This window comes from Centroberyx affinis, unplaced genomic scaffold, assembly GCF_046629955.1.
Source record: "Centroberyx affinis isolate AG114_WGS23_722 - 3 ecotype Tasmania unplaced genomic scaffold, CSIRO-AGI_Caff_v1 ptg002083l_1, whole genome shotgun sequence".
Classification (NCBI taxonomy): Eukaryota; Metazoa; Chordata; class Actinopteri; order Beryciformes; family Berycidae; genus Centroberyx; species Centroberyx affinis.
In genome coordinates, this window is record NW_027280410.1 from 135,566 (window position 1) to 158,521 (window position 22,956).

A 22,956-nucleotide genomic window follows, 5' to 3' on the forward strand; every position below is an offset into this window, starting at 1 on the left:
GCATCATAAAGAGAACGGCTAGAGGTTGGGCGGTGCCAAAGAAATTAAGATTGTGAGGTGAAACAGATCCTATAACAAAGTGACAGCAATATCCTGATGTGCAAGAGAGACACAGACCCACAGACACAGACACACCCACACATTCACATTCACATTGACACACACACACACACACACACACACACACACACACACACACACCAGTTGTCTCCTCTGGGTGCCGTCTCTCTGACAGAAATCCCTTCCAGGTTTAGGAGACACAAGTCAAGCCTCGGTCTTATTATAACTCAGTGGGCTGACGCCACAGGAACTAGCTGTGCTTCATAAAGCACACATTAACACCTACGACTACATCAAAAACATCTAGGAGGCAGAGACGCAGCAAGTGTGTGCCTGCATGTAATGTGAGCATGTTTATGAGGGAGGGTACATTAATTCACTCCCTGTCTAAGAGACCTAGAGGAAGCGGTCCTCTTTCCTCCAGACATGGCCTCAGCAGTCTGAAGATGAAACCTGGCACCACTCATCATCGTCAGTCGCGTCAATCAATGCAAACCTGATTCCGCCTTATGGATTTCTATGCTTTAGCTGGTCGAATCCGAGAATACAATTCAAGGTTCAGCATCGCAGCCACTCAGCACCTAATGCATCATCTTCACAGGCTGCTAAACATTAGCCTTCAATCAATGCAGCATGTAAAGCATTGTTTCATCCTTGTTAATGTCCGACTTGCTCCTCCATTTGAAATGGCCGGTGTCAGCAAAAACAATACTGATATATTCATCTGCACTATACAGTATGTACATTCATTAAACCCTCCATTAGAAACACACTAGCTGCATTGAACTCCAAATTGATTCCTGTTTTCTCATTACAGGATTTTGAATTAAACCGGCTCCTTAGTGTGTGTGTGTATGGGGATTTTCCCTACAGGGACAGTGGAAGTTGAGTTTAGATCATCATGCGCAAGCACTCCTGTAAAATCTAACTGAATTATTTAATTACAAGAATTAATTTGGCTTTAAGCAAAAAAACAAAAAACAAAACTAAGAATATTAACCAAATTTTCTTGAGATAATTACCTTTGCTTACTGTTCATATACAAGTAAAGGCACACTGAGACTTATAGAAAACTATATTTCCTCCACCAATGCATAAAATAGATTTGTGTTCTCCACTCAACCTGTGCCTCAACAATAGCCAACTGTAAGTTACCTGTGAAAATTGAAAACCCCACCTTTCAGTCTAAGGAGTGGTGCCTCGGTAATGTGTTTAGACCTGTATCAATATCCTGATTCACAATGAATCTGACAATGGAGGTCAAAACATTTTGATACTATCTATGGTGCAGATTCAGTGCATAAACCAGCCTCTAGGGGGAAGCACCACATGTGCCTGTCTGTCTCTCGCTTGTCTGTCTCCTCACACCTTCCTCACTCAGACCAGAGTGACACAGAGCAGCTGACTGATGCGGGTCTGGAAAGCTAACGGCAGAAATAAGCAGCAGGCATTATATGACTGTTTGAAACCGGACATCCAGGCCCATTTCTGTCTTGTCTGAGTGCTCTGTCTTGTTTTGTGTCCGTTAGCCTCACTAGTATGCCCCTGTGGCTGAGTGCCAAAGGAGAACCAGAAAAAAATGAGAGAGAGAGGGGGGGGGAGAGAGAGAGAGAGAGAGAGAGGGGGGGAGAGAGAGAGAGAGAGAGAGAGAGATGCCCAACACTTTCATTCATCTGTCAGGCCAGACGCAGGGTGCAAACTATACGCACAAAGACACAGAGATGCGAGGACAAGCACGTACTGCACCACTCCCACAAACACTCTGTGAGGATTTCATATCCTAATGGAAGGCTGATTAGTGTGAAAAGGCTTCAGTGGCACATCCCAGTAAAGTAAACAACACTGCATCTGCATTCAAAGGTTAGAATACTGTCGGAGCTATGAGAATATTTTTTTTTACTGCAGTTTGACCAGATCCTGGAATCCACATGCTCTTGGTCAACATGAAACATATAAATGCTGTGCAGTTCTTACTGCACATGTGGCCTTGGGGAAAAAAATAAAACATCACTACTGTACTAACCTTAGATATTGAAGCCAATACCAATGACCATATGGGCAGCTTTTTGTTGTTGTATGCACTTCTGCTCTCCTGTTTTTTCCTGAGTGTGTACTATATGTAAGCTGTACAAGTGCCAGTAGCACTCCACTCCTCAATGAGTTCCAATGAATGGGCACAAAGCTCACCCTGGGGAGTGCACTCGTAAAACCGTCACACTGGCCTCTAAATCAGCAGGCTGGCTCGCTGCTGCAGGCCACTCTCCTTTCCTCTCCTCCTTCCTTTCCTTTCTTTTCCTTCCCTTTCCTCTCCTGTCCTTTCCTCTCCTCTCGTCTCCTCTGCTCGGTTGAGTACAGCCATAGCAGAACAGGGAGCAGGTGATCAAAATAGAAAATCGCAGCCAAAATTGAGTCTTCTGCACAGTGTTTTGGCCTAGAGTCTCCAGTCTTGGACATAAGGGCAGCGCCATGTGTCTTACCTTCCAGCAGGTCTCTAGCCAGACCCGGTTCTGCCCCCGTGGACCGAACAAAGTCTGACAGGACCGCGTCCATGTCCAGAGTCATGTGATCATGTGTGTGCGCTGCCCAGGGTGCAGCGGTGGCCTTGGTGGACGCCAGCCTTCACGTTCTCATCTAGAGAGGCAGAAAGTAGAAACACAAATGGTCTTACACACAGCGTCTTAAATACATTTCAGCCACCAGTGTCCATCACTCACTAACCCCTATTAGAAAATAATTACCCGATTTAATCACACTTCTTATTTACATCCTTGCCAACAGTCTCAGTCTGCTTCTACTGATGTGTAATGCTTCATAGTACACATACTTGAACGTACTGTGAATTGCACTCCACTCCCACTGCTCCTCCCAGCTCTTGCTAATGGTCATAACATAATATCCAGCAGCGGAGATGTAATATCAACAACACAGAGGCCTTATCCAGGACACACCTGCCTATCCCAGCAGCTCTGGCCCATCGCCCGCGCTCATAACAACACTAACCCTCTTCCTGCCACCAAGGGTCAAACGGGGGTTGCTGGGTATGATCCAGTATCTTCAACCACATCAGCACTCTGAGCTGGACTGAAAGGAAAGATGACTCACTGTTGTTGAGCGCTGGTCGAAGGAGTGCGATGTTCTTTATTAGGTCCTAGCTGGAAAAACATGTTTACATCATGGCTACATAGCACTCGGACTCTAATGATCAACATGCATTGCCTCGCTTCAAGGTCATAAACAACACTTCCATGGCGCGCTCGCACATTCACTCCCTCGGCCCGGGGAATGCGGGAGTATAGGCATAGCTTCCATTCCACATGAGGCTGCGTGGGTGTCAGAGGAGCGGCGCTCACAGCATTGTCAGTGAAGAAACAAACACCCACAGGTTTACAGCGCTGACACCGGGCCTCTGTGTGCGGACCAGTGGTTTGAAGGCTGACCATTCCTTGGCTTTGACCCAGGAGTGAGAGCAGCGTTGGAAACTGCCAGATACCCGGCCCATGGCTCTGAGGAGTGAGCAGGGGAGAGAGTCTAACTCTTAGCAGCGCTCCACGTGACGTGACTGTCCATCAGGTTTTGACTCACTGCAGTGAATGGACAGACGAGAGATGATGCAAAACAAATGCTGCTGTTTCCTGCGTCTGAGGCTAAAAGAATGTTAATGGATTAGTCTGTCGTGTTCACAGCTTCTCACAGGACCCACTGATAAAAGGGTGAACAGGTCATCATGGTACATCTTTATAAACCATGGCCGAATCTGACGCAGTCTCAGATTTTAATTAGTGAGCACAGATTATCTCCACACAAAATTAAGGACACATAAAAAATAAAAATAAAAACCTTTCCACACAACACAGCTGAGCACTGCTTGATCCTTGGCATCAGAGAGAAAATATCTTTGTTCAAGATCCACCAACTTTAGTCTTTATCATATGCATTATTTATGAGTCAAAGCTGCACTTAAGCTGTAGTTTAGCTGACCTAGTTACTGTCAGCCATTTGCATCGTGTTGCATGTGAATTATTGTACTGAGAGAGTTTCGCCCCTTGCAAGCTAAAGGAAACACCGGCCAGTCAGCTCCAGCCAATAATGCAACCAATGTTGATCAGGGCCTTTGAGTGAGACCATGACATTATGGTTGATGCACACCATGTCAGATCAAAGGTGACCCCATATGACATTATCTCAGAAGTGCGAAGGATTTAGTAGTTAAATGGTTGGCATAAAGACAACTTCAGCATCGGGAATGAATGCCAGTCTAGTCGCCGTTCTTTGAGGACCTCAGAGACAAAATGCGTGCACATCATTAAGCTTTCTCTTGGGGAAGACACTTGACTCTGAGCAGAATAATAGGCTGAACATGAAGTGAAAATCATGATATTGCTTTGCAGAGCAAAAAGCAATGAGTCTAGTGGTGAGGAGAGAGACGTAGAAACAGCTGAATATTATAAGTCATGACCTCATCTTTTCCTCTGAGAACAACACTATTCAGACCATTTTCCCTATGGGAGGTCATTATGACTCAGAATCATCCTACTGCATGTTTTTCTGTCTGATGTAAAACACCATGTGGGCAAAAGAAACAGAGGACTGTCCAGTTTAGTGATTAATCATAATGAGTAAATTGTATATTTGTCAAACTTTACAACAGTAAACTAAAAAAGCCTATTTTTTGTTATCAGTGACAATACAGGCTTCTGATTCAGGTTTTTCTGTGTTAGTTATTCATGGAGGGAAACATATCAAACATACTTTCTGTATTTTCACTGAGGGTTGATGAGCCATCTGATGACCATGGGACTGTCAGGACCAGACATGGCTCTAGTCCATGGCTTCAGCGGCAGCAGACAGAAGGAAGACACTGGGGATGCAGGGAACCCTGAAACACACACACACACACACACACACACACACACACACACACACACACACACACACACACACACACACACACACACACGTTGAAAGCAGAAAGCAACGGCCCTTAGTTCTGACTGGCTGAGTTCAGTTTAAAGCTGTTGTAAAACACCCAATATACACCTGTGACCACTTTGTCTAGCAACTGTTCAAGAACAACACTTGAACAGATGTTTGGCAGAAGAATGACATTTCAATATTATAGATTAAAAATTAATTGGACATTTGCCTTGCATTTGACTTTCTTTTTTAATGATGATTTTTTAATCACTTGACGGCACACTTTAGTGCTCACTCTGCACTGTGCCGAACATCGCCTCTCAGCTGTTGTAAAAACACAGTAAAGCAAAACCTCTCATGGCTTATTGCTTAATTTGGGGAAACATGATTACTTTATTACAAGTAAAATCAATTGTGTGCTATGTTGACATAGGTCTACTCCAGCAGTCATAAACTGCCACTGACTTATAAATGCTGTACAATGACACCTGCAATGACAGTTTCAGGTTGATTTCTAATTGCTCAAAAACATTTCCTCAAACCTGGGAACTAGCAGTTTTTTTTTTATTTCTAAACTCCCTGCTTTCTGATGTTGTTTCCTATGGCATCAACATCATTTCAGCTTCATCCTAAGATGCAGGTATATGTGACTCCACCGTCATGGTTAAGAAACTGCAGTGCTAGGCTGCTAGCTTCACGATTTCTGCAGTTATGTAACAGAGTGCTAACACATGCTGATGCCTGTGAAGGTAGAGAAGGTCACGGCTGTGCACCGAGATGATCCTGCATGGCACGGTAGACAAAGTAACATGTGACTATAGAGTGTGTAGGGACATACACACATGCATGGAAATGGTGAGAGTTAATACCCAGACAAGAGTGGGCGCAGAGTGTATGAGCAGGCACAGTGGAAACTCAGTGGACATTTGGCTTTCCTCCCCTGTCGGCAGAGCATTGAGAAGTGCTGAGGAGTTAGTGTCAAAGCCCTCATAACTGGGGACTGAAATATCTTGCAGGGTCATGCATAATTCACATGAACAGCAAAAAGGTTCACATACATTTCCCCTTTTTATTTGTACAGTCTATCTCTCACAACATCACTGACCATAGCACTTACATATCACTTTTAACAGCAGACAGATTCCTCACCTACATTGACACTACAGGTGTAAGGGGTATAGGTCATGTAGGATTAGCCAATTAGGTTTCTAATGCTATTGAATAGCAAATCTGGCTAAATATCTGTCTGAATATTTCCTGAAACCCCCCCCCCCCCAAAAAAAACAGTAAAGAGTCTGGGAAGCTCCTTTGATGTAGCCAATAACTTAATTTTTAGTACTGTTGGGAGTTGGAATTGAGACACAGTGGATTGGTTTGTTGATATTGCTTGGCCTGTATCACTCCCACCCTCATCATCAATAGTATGGACACAACTATCACTTCTTCAGCCTTCCCCACTAGACTGATATACCTTGCTGATTGTTGTAAGAAAGGCCTAGCTTGGAGGTCCACTAGTAATTAGCTTGAGAATGTATTTTATACTGAGGTCAGAGAGAGACTGAAAGAGAAGAGTCCACTGTAAGCTGTATCTGTATTCTTGTGGTTTCAAGACGAGCACGAAAGTGTTAGACCACAGGGGGGAAACTGTCCTTGCAAGCAGCTACTATCTTATTTGCGATCAGCGCTTTCTGCTCTCTCACCTGCTTCTGTTCAAGACGCTTTTCTAACAGACTGCTGAGGAGGAGGCCATATCTGGCATTAGTAACTTAGTCTGAACTGTGTTTTCTCCTTATTGTATTCACACACACACACACACACACACACACACACACACACACACACACACATACACTCAAACACAAACTGCATTGTTTACTTCCATGGTCCATTGACCCCAGAGCATTCTGCCTGCAGTCCCTCCATATTTACGAGGACACATTTGTAGACAGTAAAAAACAGAGACAGAGAACTCATCTCTTAATCATCTGCCTGCACAAACACAGGAGGACTGCTGACTTCTCCTCCAGCATCAGTACACACAACAGCAACAGTCCACAGACACTGCAGCTCTTCAGTATGGAATCCGAGCCTCGAATATAAATTATTTGCTAATTGTATCCTAGTTTCCATCAGATGATCCCTTCAGCCTCAGATATGATATAAATAAATGAAAATTCCAGCTATCTAATCTTTGTAAACCCAGATGTTGCCATCAAGATACATTTTTAATACATAACAACTATAATTTGGCAAAAACAATTGTGCATGAGAGCTTATTATACAAGAGTCCCCAGGGCTACTTGGTCTACCTTGCTGAGAACAGAACATTGCTGATATTTATAATTTAGACTAAGTATCAAAAAGCAAACAGCACTTATATCAGGTGAAGGGGAACTATATGTGTACATGTGTACATGTGTATATGTATGTATTTGTGTATTTACATGCTCTAATTTTCTTGTCTGTAAAGCACTTTGACCTGCCCTGGTATGAACTGTGCTATATTAGTAAAATTCGATTTGACTTGACTATTTAACGTGTGATGTGTATTTAACGACAACTGTTAGCACTACACCGAGTCCTACAGCATGCAACATTATAAATTCAACTAGTCAATCAAGTTTCACATGTAAACTTGTGAAAAACAGGAAATTACAACCCATAGTGCACACAAGCACAATAAGCCTGTGTCAATTGTTCAGTTCAGGTGTTTTACCGATTCTGAAATGTCTCGTGTGAATAAGTCTTGTGGTAATTATCACGGTATTAGCATATTTTTGGTTTTCTAAGGAGAAACTTCTCTTGTAAACTTTGTCCAAATGAATAAATAGAACTTACTTGCAAGAGTTGATGGCAAAGAGTGGTTTTCAGCTCTATCTGTCTGAGAAATACCTTGATAATTATATGCAAAGCCAGCCTACATACATGCATGCTAATACAGCAGCTCCTCAAACTCCACCCACCGCTTCCTTTTCAATAAAATACCATTTGGACTTTTATTACATCCAACCCACCAGTAGAGAGAGAGAAAAAAAGTGTGAAATGTCCTGTTGTAACAGAAAATACAAAAGACTTCATAATGACAACTTGCAGACATCTGTTGTTTTGCAGCCTTTACATAGTACATTGCTGTGGTTGCCTTTCTCCAAGGAAAGTTCTGATTCACTTTACATAATACTGCTCACTACTGAGTCACGTTTTCTGTAGCCAGATCGCTCTGTATGTGCAGAGGTTAGGAAGGTGAATCTCCTCCTCTCCACAGCTTACTGCAAAGAGCTACAGTAGAAGAAAAAACAGCGGAGTGGACAGTTGGTTCTCCATAAACATAAAAAAAAACAATATACTGAGAGCCAGAAAAAGAGATATGACAGGGAGAACTTTCCACAAAATGCTGGGCAATCTTTTTAGTCAAAGCATCTTCAACATGTCACCGCACACCACTCGCCCACTTCCGGCTTCATGTGACAATGCTATCTGCACACTGGTTACTGTTTAGTCAGAGCAAATAATAAATAACATTCAATGGTGTCCAGGTATAGGAATTATTAGATGAATAGTATGTGGAGAACTAGCCAGATTTCCATTGTTAAGATCAATTTCATCTTGCAATCAACCAATAATTCTTATACTATCCAGTAATATGTGGAAAACTGCTGTAAGAGACTATTTTTTCCATAGTGTACATGCACCCATTGTTCAGTGATAGGACGGGTTGTAGCTGAGACAATTGTCTCCATAGTGAGCGGTGAGCGCCCACATGCGAGGAAGATACACAGCAGGTGGGAGGTGCACATACCGTACAATCTCCAAACACTTCTACTCTACTCTTTGCACTAAATCTTCTGTTCATTACTGGAAAGTGGCTGGAAATGCTATGCATGTCTACTGTGGGTGAACGGCAGTGTATGGGTTTGCACATTGAAAAAGTAATAATAGTCTCTTAAAAGCCAGTTTATCTTTTGCCTGAAAATGCATGGGAGTAACCCTTGTTTTCACCAGCCCTCTTCACAGGGAAGTGTGTAGGCTATATATATTTATATACTATATATATATAGTATGTCAGCATACACTTGAGTGCTCTAATTGGACTGCATGCAATGAAATATTGTTGCCTTAAAGGAAAATCCACCTTTGGATATATTTACACTGTTAAATATCACCAATTTGTGATGTTCAGTGCAATCCAGCAGTGTTGTAATCAACTTTTTTTGGTGTACCCACTTTCCCTCAATCTGCCTCGTCTACTCCTTATGTCAGTGATTTCCTACGTTTCCCACAATTCCTTTCAACAGCTCCCAGAGAACGGGCATGACCTTGTTGCTTTCAATCAAAGGTGGGTGTATGGGCATATTCTATATCTAGCCAACTAGTTCATAACCATTGGGGCGTCTGTCAAAGTGCACCATGTCTTGTGCACCATGTCTTGTGGCTGCATTGCATTATGGTCTATTGAGGCCACTGTCGGTGGAGAAACTGATATCTTCTACGATGGATTTCTCCCTGCATGATTGTTGAACGTCGGTGCAAAATATGAGTCCAGTTGAAAGATTGTGTCCTATTAAACTCCATTGTATATAGCTGTGCTGGAAATAACTTGATGTGATGTCACATCGTCTATGCTTGGCCAATTACCAATGAGAATATGAAAAATACACCAAATCCAGGAATTCAAAGTACATCACCAACAGCTGTTTTTTTTAGCAGTTCTAAACGGATATTTAGAATCAGCTAACTCACCTTCAACAATCAATTTTTGTTTTCTTATTCAAATGAAACCCCTTACTGTAAGAGGCTAAAAGGCATTCGATGGCTTATGATTTAGGAAATACAATGATGCAATTATATTATGTTATATTTAGAAAACACATATCAAAACGTAATCTTATTTAGTCTGAGACAGAGGGTGTGTAAAAGAAATGTTTTAATAAGACTAAGAGTCTAACAGCCCCACGACGTTTAATTTTGTGGAAGCGTCTCTGCCGGGAGTCTCCCGCTTGAGAGTCTCCAATCTAACGCCCTGCGGGCCACGTGACCCATAAAGTGGTGAACAGAGGGACCGACCCACTGACCGACCCACCGACAATACCACTCATACAGCCCCTGCTGTCTTGGGGCTAAAAATGAAAATGACTTCCCTTCAGGTGGAAAAATTGCACTTGAAAGTCATTTCCACTGCCGAGTTTGAAAAGGAAAGATGTGAAATTACAGGCATGTGATAGCATAAAAATATTGTGGTTCTCACAATTTAAGGATTTCAAGAAATCAAGAGATGAAGCGATGGACTGAAGATAATTCAAACATGCAGAAAGAATCTGGCTGGTATTTTATCTTAAGCGATATATATAAACAAGATAAACAAGAAATGTGGATTTTTATGTCATAAGACAGATATTATTTATATCATTACACTTTAAGTTTTGATTTTTGAATTTTCTGAATATGTTTTGAATATTCTCTGATCAATTATCAATCAGGAGGGTTTAGTTGGGCAAGGAAGCCCTGGCACATTTTAACTCTCATTATTTCATGGAAAACACTGAAACACTGAAAAGGGCAAGCTTCAAGAATGAAACATGAGCCAATACAAACAGTGAAAAATCTAAAACAAAATGTCACAAACATCTCCCACTCAGTGTCTTCTCGTGCGGCACTGAGCTGATCCAGAATTCTCAATAAACCCACAAACTGTCACGAGGGAGGTGTTGTGTCACACCCTGCCCTGCTGTGAAAGCAATCCCCATTTTAACTTGACAAAGTGTAAAGCTGTTTAGTCAGAGGAGTGGATGAATTGTTGCTTTTTTAAGACTGGATCTCACATCATGGGGAGCTGCTGCTGAACCTGCCAGTGGCAGACCATCTGCTGTCAGGAGAGGAGAGGAGAGGAGAGGAGAGACAAGCCATATCTTCATTAGGCTCAACATTTTGGCTGTAGGCTGTCATGCTTGTGGCAAAGTAAGGCTGTGCTTTTACAGAATATCAGTGTACCAGTCACACAAATCTCATTTACTGAGGTCTGGTCAAAGTGGTGAGCTACTAAACAGTTGGGGCTAATTGCTTTTCTATCGCTGCAAGCTTTCATAAAATGTGTCGTCTTTTGGCCTAGCAGCTGAAGAGGCCTCTCTAGACATTTGCGTAATGCCATATGTAGCAATAAGGAGCAAAATACAATATTAAACAAAGCTTATAAATAAGTCAGTTTATCTCTGTGACTCGGCACTCTAACACTTCCAGTCTCAGTGACTGATTCAATGCATCCTGCATATGGAGGGCTGCCTCACCCCACAGCTCCCGAGCAGAGCAGACAGCGCTGCTACACAGAGTCAATGCTGAGGAAACCTGAGCCCAAATTACAAAACAGCGGCGAGAGGCCTGTCCGGCAAGGGTCGCACAGAAGATGTGGTCTTGCTGGTGAAAGACAAATTAGGATAACCAAACCTCTAGGAGTCTGATCCCTCCTCTGTTGGACAGAGTGTTTTGGATTCTTCAAGCGCTCGCACAGAGAATAAAGTCTTATATTCTGGCTCAAACAAACAGCTCTGTCAAGCCGGCCGAGGCCTCGTCACCAGTGGGTGAGCTGAACTGTAGTTAGTGGGGCCAAGCACAAACAGGCTGAAACTGCTGTGTCCAACACTGGTAGATAAACACTGTATGATCCCCTCCCTCTGGAGTGCACGAGTGTGTGAGTATGCAAACGTGCGTGTGCGCACACAAACACTTACCATGCTTTATTACATGTTCACCACTCACTGTGCTCTCAGTGTGTTTACCCATCTCAAAGCCAACAGAGCAAGTGCTTCCACAAAGGCCTGCCAGAAACAGAAAAGACAGCTAATAAAAGATGGCATTCTCATTCAGTGCTTATTCACATGCCTGTGCACACCAAAATGTCAAGCCACCCTCTCAGTTATGGTCCGACAATGTGCTTTTCTACAGAGAAAGAAAATGCTTGTGTTTTTCAAACAGCAATGGACCCAGCTTTGACACTTTAATCTGCTAAGAGATGGAAAGCACTAAAAGCAGACAACAGGTTTTAAACATTGTTCTGTGGCTACAGCTAATGTAATTCAGTGAATAAAAACAGAAACAGAAAAAATTACAACAATGGAAATTACTGTTACATTCCACTCTGAGTAATCATAATATCCTTTCTGTGGAGAAGATGGAAAAAACAAATTAACAAAATTCCAGGGAAACAGACCATTTCCACCTTGCATCAGTACTGAATAATCAACATAATCCATTACCTTGCTTCATAAAACAGCACACTCAAGTGGCATGGGAAATTCATGTAATGGGATATTATAATGTCTCGCCAAACTACAAACTAAGCACTTCCGCTATTTCAAAGTCCTTGCTTGAGAGCACAAGATTCAATCAGTGAATTCAATGCAGAGTGAAAGGACCACTTGCTATTCAGCCTTCATATCAATCAGTCAGCCTCAATCTCTGTCCCTCCTCCTCCTGCAGGCACAATGGCAAGCTTGTACTTGTGGTGATTGTGTGTGTGTGTGTGTGTGTGTTTGTGTGTCTGTCTCACCAGCGCTTAGCCAGGGATGTGTAGGGGGTATGTGTGTGTGAGAGTGAGAGTAAATGTGTGTATGTGTGTGTGTGTGTGTGCATACACTGTCATCAAGGGGATATTATAGACACAGCCTGTGGAATGTATGACTGTCTCAATCATACCCTGAAAGTACATATTCCAGAGAGGGCTCTTCACCAAGCACCAACTCATCAAGTTAAGCCATTTTGATTTTTGAGAGCTCCATCTCTCTCTCTCCATCTCTCCACCTCTCTCTCTCTCTCTCTCTCTCTCTCTCTCTCTCTCTCTCTCGTCACCACCTGGGACTGTGCCGAGTCCCCCTTATCCCTCCATTATGCTCTATTCACTAGCGGGACTTTCCCTTTGCCTCCAACTCCCATACACCGCATTTCCTTGCTGTGACCTCAAAGCACCCTGAGAGATATCAGTCAGTCTGTATGACGTCCCCTTGGAGACAGAGATGGACAGAGAAAGAGAGAGTGAGTGAGAGAGACGGGCAGACGGAGAGACAGACAGAGGAAGAGCCAGGCAGATGGAAGGATCGTCTGTACTATGTCAAACACTAACTCCTCCTGGTGTATTCAAGGCAACAGAAAGCGAGTATAATATTCCCAAGTCCTGACCTCTAGACAGGGTCTGTCTCAGCACTGTAATGAAGCCATGCACACACGTGTACACACACACACACACACACACACACACACACACACACACACTGATACACACACTCTCTCTCTGTCTCTCTCTCTCTCTCTCTCTCTCTCTCTCTCTCTCTCTCTGTCTCTCTAAACCTAAAGAAGACAGGCCTCTGTGCATTGGCCCTTCACATACTGAGAGAAATATGCTGCTGGAAGCAATAATGTCACTTTACATCTCATTGCTGTGCTGCACACAGCCAGCACATCATATGCAAAGGAATGGAGAGTTGTTGACAATTTGCACTAAATGCATCATCACATTAATATTTGAGGCAAATTTCAATTTACGCTGCAGTGGAAAGCATGAGCAGCGTGTTCGGTATATATCTATCTGAGGGAAGCCTGTTCCTAGAAATCCTCTCAGTGGCTGTGATCAATTTAGAAGGTCAGGCTAGGTGCCAGCTGAATCTAAATTTAAATCCATCATCAGAGCAAGAAATTATACAGAAATTATACAGTAGCCTCCATACTAGTCAAAAATATGGTTTACAGGCACAAGGGTTTGAAGACAGGCTGGATATAAGTTTTAAAAGAAGGGGTCAGGATTTACACAATATATATGCAATAAATCCATTTATTGAAGCAAGTTTAAGACTGATACGTCTTTAGTTTAACCTTAGAGTCAAGGCATTCCCTCTGGTCCAACAGAGCTGCAGCTCAGCTGTGTGTGCACCCAAACAGAGAGCTGGTCGCTGAGGGGCACAGGAGAAGAGCGTAACCCCTGAAAATGTCAGTCCCTCCATAGTGGCCAATACCTCGTTTTCCTGACTGGGTTCTTCTTTCCAGCAGAGCGCCACAAGCTCACAGCTGTGACAAGGCAGAAGGTTCCTGGGCTTCCGCTTGGTTAGGCGATAAAGCCACAGAAATGTAAAAACCCTGGCCTCAACAGTATGTTGTGTATATGAATTACGCACTTACCAGCCTGTGTCAGGTATATTAATTACGCGGTGAGAGGGGTGTTTCGAGGGTGGAAGCTAAGACGTTAAGAATACACAGAAGTGACGTAAAAGAACTGCTTGCTATGTGAATATTTATCTTCTGATCCCACGTGAGATAAACAGACCTACTAGCTGAAGCCAGCTGGTGTTGCCTATTTGGGTTTGTGCTGAGGGAGGGTGTCCTGAAGAGGGTTGAACCACCAGCTACAGACACACAGCTGAGCTTCAACTCAGATGATCTATTACTCACACTTTCCCCGCCAGCTCAAAGCCCACATGTAGCTCAACCCTGAAATATTTCTGCCAACACATGACAGCAGATTTACTGGCTTTGTCTGTGAGAGTTATTATCATCACCTACAGATCAATGATATTTGGGGACATATTATTGCTTTCTGCATCCAAGCCCAGAAGATGTATATACAGTAGATTGCGTAATGGATGTCTCTTGTAAAAGCACGCGTTGTTTCCATACACACACACACACACACACACACACACACACACTCACACACACACACATATATATAGCTAAGCAGTTATACAGTACTTTATGTTCCCTTGTCAACCTGATTATTTCATTTTGGTACCATTGTACAGGATGAAAAAAAAATAGGAAAATAGCATACTGTGCAAGGCACAATGTCTTGTCATCTAGAATCATGTACAGTGTGCTGCTTCCTCTTCTTTTAACAAGCAGCTACCATATGGAATATGAAGAAATTATTATTATACTCAGTTGAAACTGTATATTTTTCCATATTCCACCAACAGAATTTCAGTAGCCCCACAAAAAGAATACTATACTGTACTATAGAGAAGGATAAACACACTAGAAGAGTGTACTTTGAGTACTATTATACCTTAGATCATAAATCACACAACACCTGTATTACGGTACACTCCTTTTGCACTGATTGTGTGTTTGTGCATGCACATGACTGCACACTCACGAAGGTGGAGAGGGTAATATCAAATAACCTAATTCTTAATTTAGTGTCTGCTGTAACTCCTTGCACAAAAAAGGCGTAAAAATGTAACAGGAATGTTGTGGTCTGTGGTGAGCTTTCCACTAATGGTTCAGTCCAGTCCACCACTTTTGTAGTTACCAATGACCAACACTTGCCCCTCACACAACAACTGCGATCAAGGTGTCCTTCAGCAAGGCACTTTGTACAGTCACTTACGGATGCTGTGGGTATAATAAAAGAATTAAAGGTAATAGAATCTGTCTGCATCACCACAAGTACAATGCTTTTACGTAAACTAAATTGGAAACTATGCTCACATGAAAATCTATGCCACCATGCTACCTAACTAGCAAACCTTATTACAGTATATGTAGTGGCTAAAGGGCAAAGTCTATTAAGTCTGTGAGTCACCTAAAGCGGAAACAATTGTAAAATCCATTGCACTGGTTCATACAGACCTTCAGTCTTTTGACATCATCACTGAGAGTGGGCTTATTGCATGAGCATGTGGTGAACATGGGAGCAAAGTATGGACAGTTTGATGTGTGTGCAGTGCTACCCAACCTGTCAACAACCTCACAAAATGTACAGCAGATAGCTCAGGACATTAAATGAAGTTAGTAATTATTATTATAACTAAAGTTCGGGAACAAGACTACGCCTCAAGCACACATTCAATTTCCTGCTCCACCCTATTTAAACACACCTAACCATGACCTTTTCTCTCTCTCGTAAGTCTCAGTTCTCTCATCCTTCCCCCCCAACCCCTTGCTTTTCTCTCTCAGTACAGGAACAACAGGGGGATATGATGGAGAAGAAGACTCCCCATCAGCGAGACAGTGCCCCCACCCTGAGTCTCAATTCCCTGGTTCCTCGAGCTAACCATTGACCCCAACTCATCCGACCCCCTCGATTCATCCCTTCATCTCGACCCCAGATTCATCCCTCTACCCTCAACCCTTGTTTCATCTCTCCATTCTCGACCCCTCTTTCCCTCAATAAACCATCTAAATAAATCTCATACTGGCGTGGTCTTTGTTAGTGAAACGAGGTAATCAACGAGGTGATGCAGACTATTGTAAAATCAGGTGCATATCCCATTCACTCCCACTACCCAGGTCCAGGAACAACCTCCAGCCACAGGGAGAGCCGCATGCCATCTGTTTTCCATCTGGGACGATGACGGACCTGCTGCTGCTCCACAGCCAAGGGTCCTGGACACAGAAATCGCTGAATATTTGTCCTTGAAGTTGGACCCTCATCAGAAAACTGACCAATTTCAATTCCCTGAACTGAACAACTTGACCTGACAGGTTCTCTCCATCCTGGCTCCAGTGCACACAGAGAGGACAGTCAGTGCGTGTGGGAAAGATGCACCATGCTTAGACCATCATAAATGAGTGACCTTCTATTGATCCACAGACAACTTCAGAAATAGACTAAATGTGTTGCAGTGATATAATAATGCTAGCAAAAATGTGTAGCCCCACAGTTCAAAAGCTTAATGATATGGTGCCTGTAGTGTAATTCATTTTGAAAGGGATTTTTGCTATTTAATGTTTCATCTTTTAATTTTACAGGCTAGTTTAATAATTTATTTTATAAGTTAATTTATTCACAACATAGCCTAAGGATTAATATCCTGTTATTTTGTGGATATTCTTTAGATCGGGATATTATTATTTTTTTATTTTGTGAGATAATAGTACTGTGTAGCATAATATGTTATATTCCTTTTGATTATTAATCATTTTATTTAAGCTGCGCCTGCAGCCATAATCCTGTTCTTTGTCTATTTGATAGGCATTTGTCTGTAACAACTGTTGGAAACAATAACTTTTAATAGCATGATATTATCCACTCATTCTATAATTGTAGAGCAAGCCCTAAATAAGATTTTAATGGAGTGCGGGTGTTCGGGTTTGGGACTAAATCTTAAGGTAACGGGTGGGGGTCAGCAAGCAAACCTGTGGCTGTGAGTGGGAGAGGCGTATAAAAGCAGTGTGTGTGTGTGTATGTGTGTGTGTGTGGGGGGGGTGCAGGATGAATAAATCACGCACGTGCAGACCTGTACCCCAACTTCTCCAGTGAGCTACTTATGAGTATGTACAATTATATGAATGCCAATGGAGGGTGTTGTTGAAAACGAACATGTGTTCTCTACAAACCTTCAATGAATAAATAAAGGTTATGAAATGTACTGTCCTTCCTGACCCGCAGGTTGAATCACAGCTTCCCACAACTCTTCCTTCCTCATCTTTTAAGTCACCAGACGGGAAAAAAAGAAGATGGGAGAAATGTTACAAGAGCCGGAAGAAAGGGCAAATGACCTCGGCAACGTTGCATGAATGGCTTTAATTTAACACTTGAGATGTGCTGTGCTGATGGAGTGGAGATGAAACAAAGGCCAGTGACATTGAGAAGAGCCAGCGGAGCATTTTTCTCTGTTTAAGAAAATGAATGACGTACAGCAATCTGAACAATAGAGCTACTGCTTTCTTTTTCTTGGAATTGTGTCTATCCTGCGTTTCCCTTTTAATATCCTCTTTGACGGAAATAAGCTGGTATCTCCCAAATGGAGATACCAGCAAAACACTGCCATTTTTTGCATAGAAAAGGGGCCATGACCTGTTTTAGGGAATGAATGAAAATGACCTACGCTGTGGGCCTGCATGAATGTAAATTGAGTCACCAGGGGAATCCTGTGCAGCAGCGCTCTGTTTGACTGAGGAGCTGTTCTCTCCTGATTCAAGGCAGGAAAGGGGATGGTTGTGCCCAGTGGGCCTTGTGGGGAGAGTGTTACAATGGCAGACATCTCCAGCAGCCAGCCTGCTCCCAGACTCAGCACCAGACAAGTGGAGCAACACAAATGCAATTAGGTGGAGGGGCACACACACACACACACACACACACACACACACACACACACACACACACACACACACACACACACACACACACACACACACACACACACAGTCTATGGCTGTCACAGAGAATATCTTCTTGGTGAGCTATACGATCCAACTCCTGTTGCTGCTTCTGTCACATTAGCATAAAGATTTGGGGGAAGTGGACTCTCTCTCTCTCTCTATCTCTCTCTCTGTCTCTCTCTCTTTCTCTCTCCCACACACACACACAACACTCAGTCTCTCTTTCTGAGGGTGTAATTCTTTCAACCTTAATCATAACCCTCTCTTATTGGTGTTGAAAGTTCAACCTGGGACGATGTGTGACTATAAAAAAAAAAACATGCATATATGCCGCTGTTGTAAACCGAAAAACATTCAAAATACATCATCGAAACCGCCCACCACACACTGTACAGTCAGAGAATTGAGAGGAAAACAAAGACAAACAACCGAGCTTTGGTTGTCAAGAAAAGATTCCTAAGAGACATCATCTATCTTAAAAACATAGAGCTAACTGGAACTTTGACAAGCGTCATACTGCTAGTTCTCTTTTACCTTCTTAGAAAATAACCAGGACAGATCTCTGCCATTACTGTAAATTTCTGGTTTGTGTGCAATCTCACACTTTCCACAATGATGCATGTTATAACACTGTACTTCAAACTCCAGTTTCCAGCTCAGCAGTGGTTCATAAAAACTAATTACAATGATAAAGTTTTCTGAATATATATTCAGCCACAAAACCTTGCAATTATAATGTCATCAACTTCAGTCAAATAGACACTTGGCAATGATAGTTCATGTAGCTCTAATGTAGCGGAGCATTTCCTTTTCAAAGCTAGATAATGACTGCTGAAATGTAAGTAATCACTCTACAGACAAAAGCATAGCTACTGCCTTTCAGTTGTGTTTTAGGCCAATGTGTTTTGGCTTCAGCATCTCCTTCTCTGGATTCAACAGCTTGACCCCTGAGAGTCAAATAATGGTCTACATTATGCTATGAGCAGTTCAGCCCCGCTTGTCATAAACCATGTGGGATCCCATACCTCTTCAGCAATTCAGACACCAAAATATGACAAATACAAGGGGTTAAACAAGCTCTAGCTTTGCAAGAAAACACTGTTATATCTAGCTTTACATTCGAATAACAGCTCATATTTCTATCAAAAGACATCTCCCAGCATTCACCTTGTTGAGCCTACACCACTACATGCAAGTATAGACCAGTGTAAGGATTTATTACAACTACAACTTCAATTCTCTGTGAACTGGAGGTCCGTTTCACATCTGCACACAGATCTGAGAATGAGTTTGCTGACTGTGTTGAGACAAAATCCCCCAAGCGTATCTACCGTATTCACCATCAAGTCCCATGTCCTCCACAGACTTACAGGAGACCACAGTGAGTCAGACTGAAAAGGTGAACTAATCATTATCTCTTCCACCATCCCCTATTTTCATGTGTGTGAAAGGAGCCCCTCTCGCTGCCTCCATGGCCTCTAGCTGACCTCCCTCCGCCTGCAGACAGAACACTTAACATTGCTTCCCCACCTGTGGAGATGTCTGAAGAACAGGGCCCACTTCAAAGCTGTGCAGTGATTGGGTCATGATTGCCATGGGCCACTTGACTCATTTCATCTCCTCTCAAGGACTAAACTTTGGGGGAATCGGGCAGGGAGAGATGGAATTCTTTTGAAAGGTAACGGTACATTTTAGGCCCCTTTCCAGGTCCTTTTCAGGAGCCACAAGATGGGTTTCTTTTGATTGTTCTCTTAGATTCCTGTCTAATGATTCCAGTGGGAAAACAGATCCACTGCTGAGTCTTCTGGTACATCTTAAGTGTGAAGTGAAAGCATTTTTTTTTTTTTACCATAAAGCAATCAAAGCATCTTTATAATGACAGCTTATGAGGGTAATTTCTCTGCAAAGATTTTTGAAGTAGGCAGTGGGCAATTGGCACAGATGTTTGCAAAGGAATGTCATTTTGTATCAGTCGAGGAGCAGTTTGATACAGCGGCACTGCCACAGTGACATGAAAGCCCAACTGAGTTCAACAACAACCGTCATCTCTGCTCTGCTTTTCTGGAGCTAAATGCCAGTGACAGGAACAGAATTCACTGTGGTAACTGATCAGGTGCCAAGCGCCCTCTCCCCAGTGCCCCGGTGCACTGAAGCCCTCTGTGGTGCTGGCATGGCCTGGCCCGGCCTGGCAGCCGGGGAATCTGCTTTGTAGCTCTGCCCTGATTGTTCTATCTGTCTCCAAATCAGACTCCACTGCTGTCAACTGCCCATCTCACAAACCCAACTAATGAATTCGCACAGGGAGAGCAGGGGCCTGAATAAGTTAGGCTGCTCTATTGCATACAGACACAAACAAGTTGATCTGATCTGATCCACTGTCTTGCAGTTGAGCAGCAGGAAACTGTGGCTATACAATGTGGCCAGTGTTCATTACACTGGTGTTATACACAGCTCGAACATAAGCTGGATATTAATGATAGATTTAAGGTATTATAATGTAGGCCTATGTCAGGGAACATGAAGTTCACTGAATATACTGTAGTAATTAATTAGTCGACTCATGATCAGGTGTAGTTGTATGATTGCATGTGAAACAGGGAACACTAATACAAACACAAATGGCCACAAAAATTAAATCAGGCAGTGTAATTTGCGCTTACAGTAAGCTACATTTTGGACTGAATAGATAGCCAAAAGTCAGGTTGCTATAACTGACATTCCATTAAACATATGTAGCCTATTTCATAACCATCTACATGTTAAGCCATCCGGCCCAAAATACACTATGATGATTAATATTCCATGGCTGTATAGAGAACCTTAGCCTTCACGGCTACACAGCCTCAATAGGCTAAGACATGTTTATAAGACATGCTGCCATCACAAAATCTACTCAGCTCTCCATATACATGCTATGTTCCTACATCATACAGGTCTGTGACTAGGCACACACATACAATAGCTTACTACATCCATGTTTGCTGTATGCAACTCCGAGACTCCGGCTCCATCCCTAACCCTCGGTGAGATATCTGGCAGCAATGCATTTGCATTCAACCAAAAATAAAGGTATTCGCACTGAACCTGAAACGCACTACCAAGTTGAATACATCGAGGCACGTACTCGCATAAAGGCAGGTGCACCTGTCTGCAGTGGTATTGTGTTCAATATCAAATGAGCCATGCATTGGCCTGTCTTTTCAGAAAGCCCCAGTCTGTGTCTTACCGTGCTCTTTTCACTCATTACTCCCCATCGTAACGTTTTCCAGTCCAGACCTCTGACGAACAGTTAATTCCTATCAGCCTGTCGCTGTCTCACTCTCTCTCATCCCCATGTCATATTTCTCCGCTGCAGCAGAACAAAGTCACGCCTCCTCCAGGAGCCGCTGTCGTGTGACGTCAGCCGGTGAAGAGATTTGGCCCACGCCCTCCTATTGGTTAATACCGCGAGGAGCCACGAGAGGCCACTGTGCCGGAAACCTTCGTAGCTTTAGCTCTGTTAAGCACGACGTTTAGAGGCTATTACTGCTTTTAGAAAATGGCGATAGCATTAAAAAGAAAGAATGCAAATGTTGAATATATGACTTTTAATCAATAATAGCCTAATAAACAATAATATTGCAATAAAAGTATTATAGGCCAGTAATAATAATAGGCTAATTAAATGTTATTCTTCCCAGGCAATCTTACAACAATAAACAACGTGGTTGCTGAGGTGGTAAGTAACACGGTATGAGTGGTGTTTCTGTTAATTTTTCGGTTTTCCCAGGAAGCCATAGACCACAAGAGGGCGTGCTTTCGTCTTTTAACTGCGCTAAAATCACTGCAAAGCAGTATGAATTCTCACTATTCAATAAGAACAAATATTCAATTCATCTTTTGTTTTTAATCAATAATAATTTGTCTAAATATCCTGATAATTAAATATTCAATACACACAATAGGCTACGTATAGCTAAAGTGTTTCGTGTAAACGACGTCATGGTTGCTAAGCGACACAGGTAGCAGTATGACAGGTGATAGTACTCTGATAGTACTCTACTCTACTCTAATGGTCATAATATTAACTGCGGTCACAGCAGGTGTGTGTTTATCAGGCATTTTGCAACCGAACGTGTCTCAGCCAATCAGAACTGAGGACAGGAACTTCCCGTTCTACAATCAGTAATCTCGATTTGACACTGAACTAGTCAGCTGATAGACAGATTTGCACCTTCTTAACAAAGGGCGTTTTGAATGTGAATTTGGTACAGCATTTTGCTGCTTTTGCATGTTTGATTTCGAGGTGTGAATGTTTTATGTTTCAAGATATAGGCCTGTGTAGGTTAGGCCTAAAATAAATTATGTGCATGCCAAATCCAAAATATGTTGAATTTGACACTGCAGATAGGATACATTTTATTCCTATGCATAAACTTTTGGCCGCTCAAATATATATATATATATATATAGGCTACATATGTATATATGTATATGTCTATATACATATGTTTATATGTATATGTATATATATATTATATTAAGGCAATCTACATGTACAAGTAATTTCTGGTCAGTTTTTGTATAGTTTGGAACATCTATGTACACGTTCTGAAGTAGGCTATAGCCTATGCAAAATGCAATTTTTCTGTATGGGCTGTCATCCTTTGCACTGCTAAAATAGGAAAAATTTGCATTGCCATTACATTCCCAGTAAAAAAAAAAGACTGTTTTATCTCATGATGTAGCTATTTAACATTTAGCCTAGCTAATTAACATTCGTTTTCATGTGCATATCTATCTATCTATCTATCTATCTATCTATCTATCTATCTATCTATCTATTAGTTTTACACTTCCCTTAAAATTGTTGTGACACAGAAACACAGTTTGTTTGTTTTTTCTTTCATCTTCTTCTTTTTT

The 22,956-nt window shown here is 42.3% G+C and overlaps 1 protein-coding gene across 1 annotated transcript in view; it reads right to left on the minus strand.

Moving 5' to 3' along the window:
• otud7a (OTU deubiquitinase 7A) overlaps window positions 1-21,397 on the minus strand; it is a 42,711-nt gene extending 21,314 nt beyond the window's left edge. Inside the window, exons 1-3 of the mRNA XM_071531455.1 lie at window positions 21,281-21,397; window positions 4,810-4,936; window positions 2,538-2,691 (exon numbers count right to left, since the gene is read on the minus strand). Of these exons, the coding sequence (XP_071387556.1) occupies window positions 2,538-2,622 (85 nt within the window). The 5' untranslated portion in view covers window positions 2,623-2,691; window positions 4,810-4,936; window positions 21,281-21,397. The remainder of the gene's footprint in view (window positions 1-2,537; window positions 2,692-4,809; window positions 4,937-21,280) is intronic.
• Between the last annotated feature and the right edge of the window lie 1,559 nt (window positions 21,398-22,956).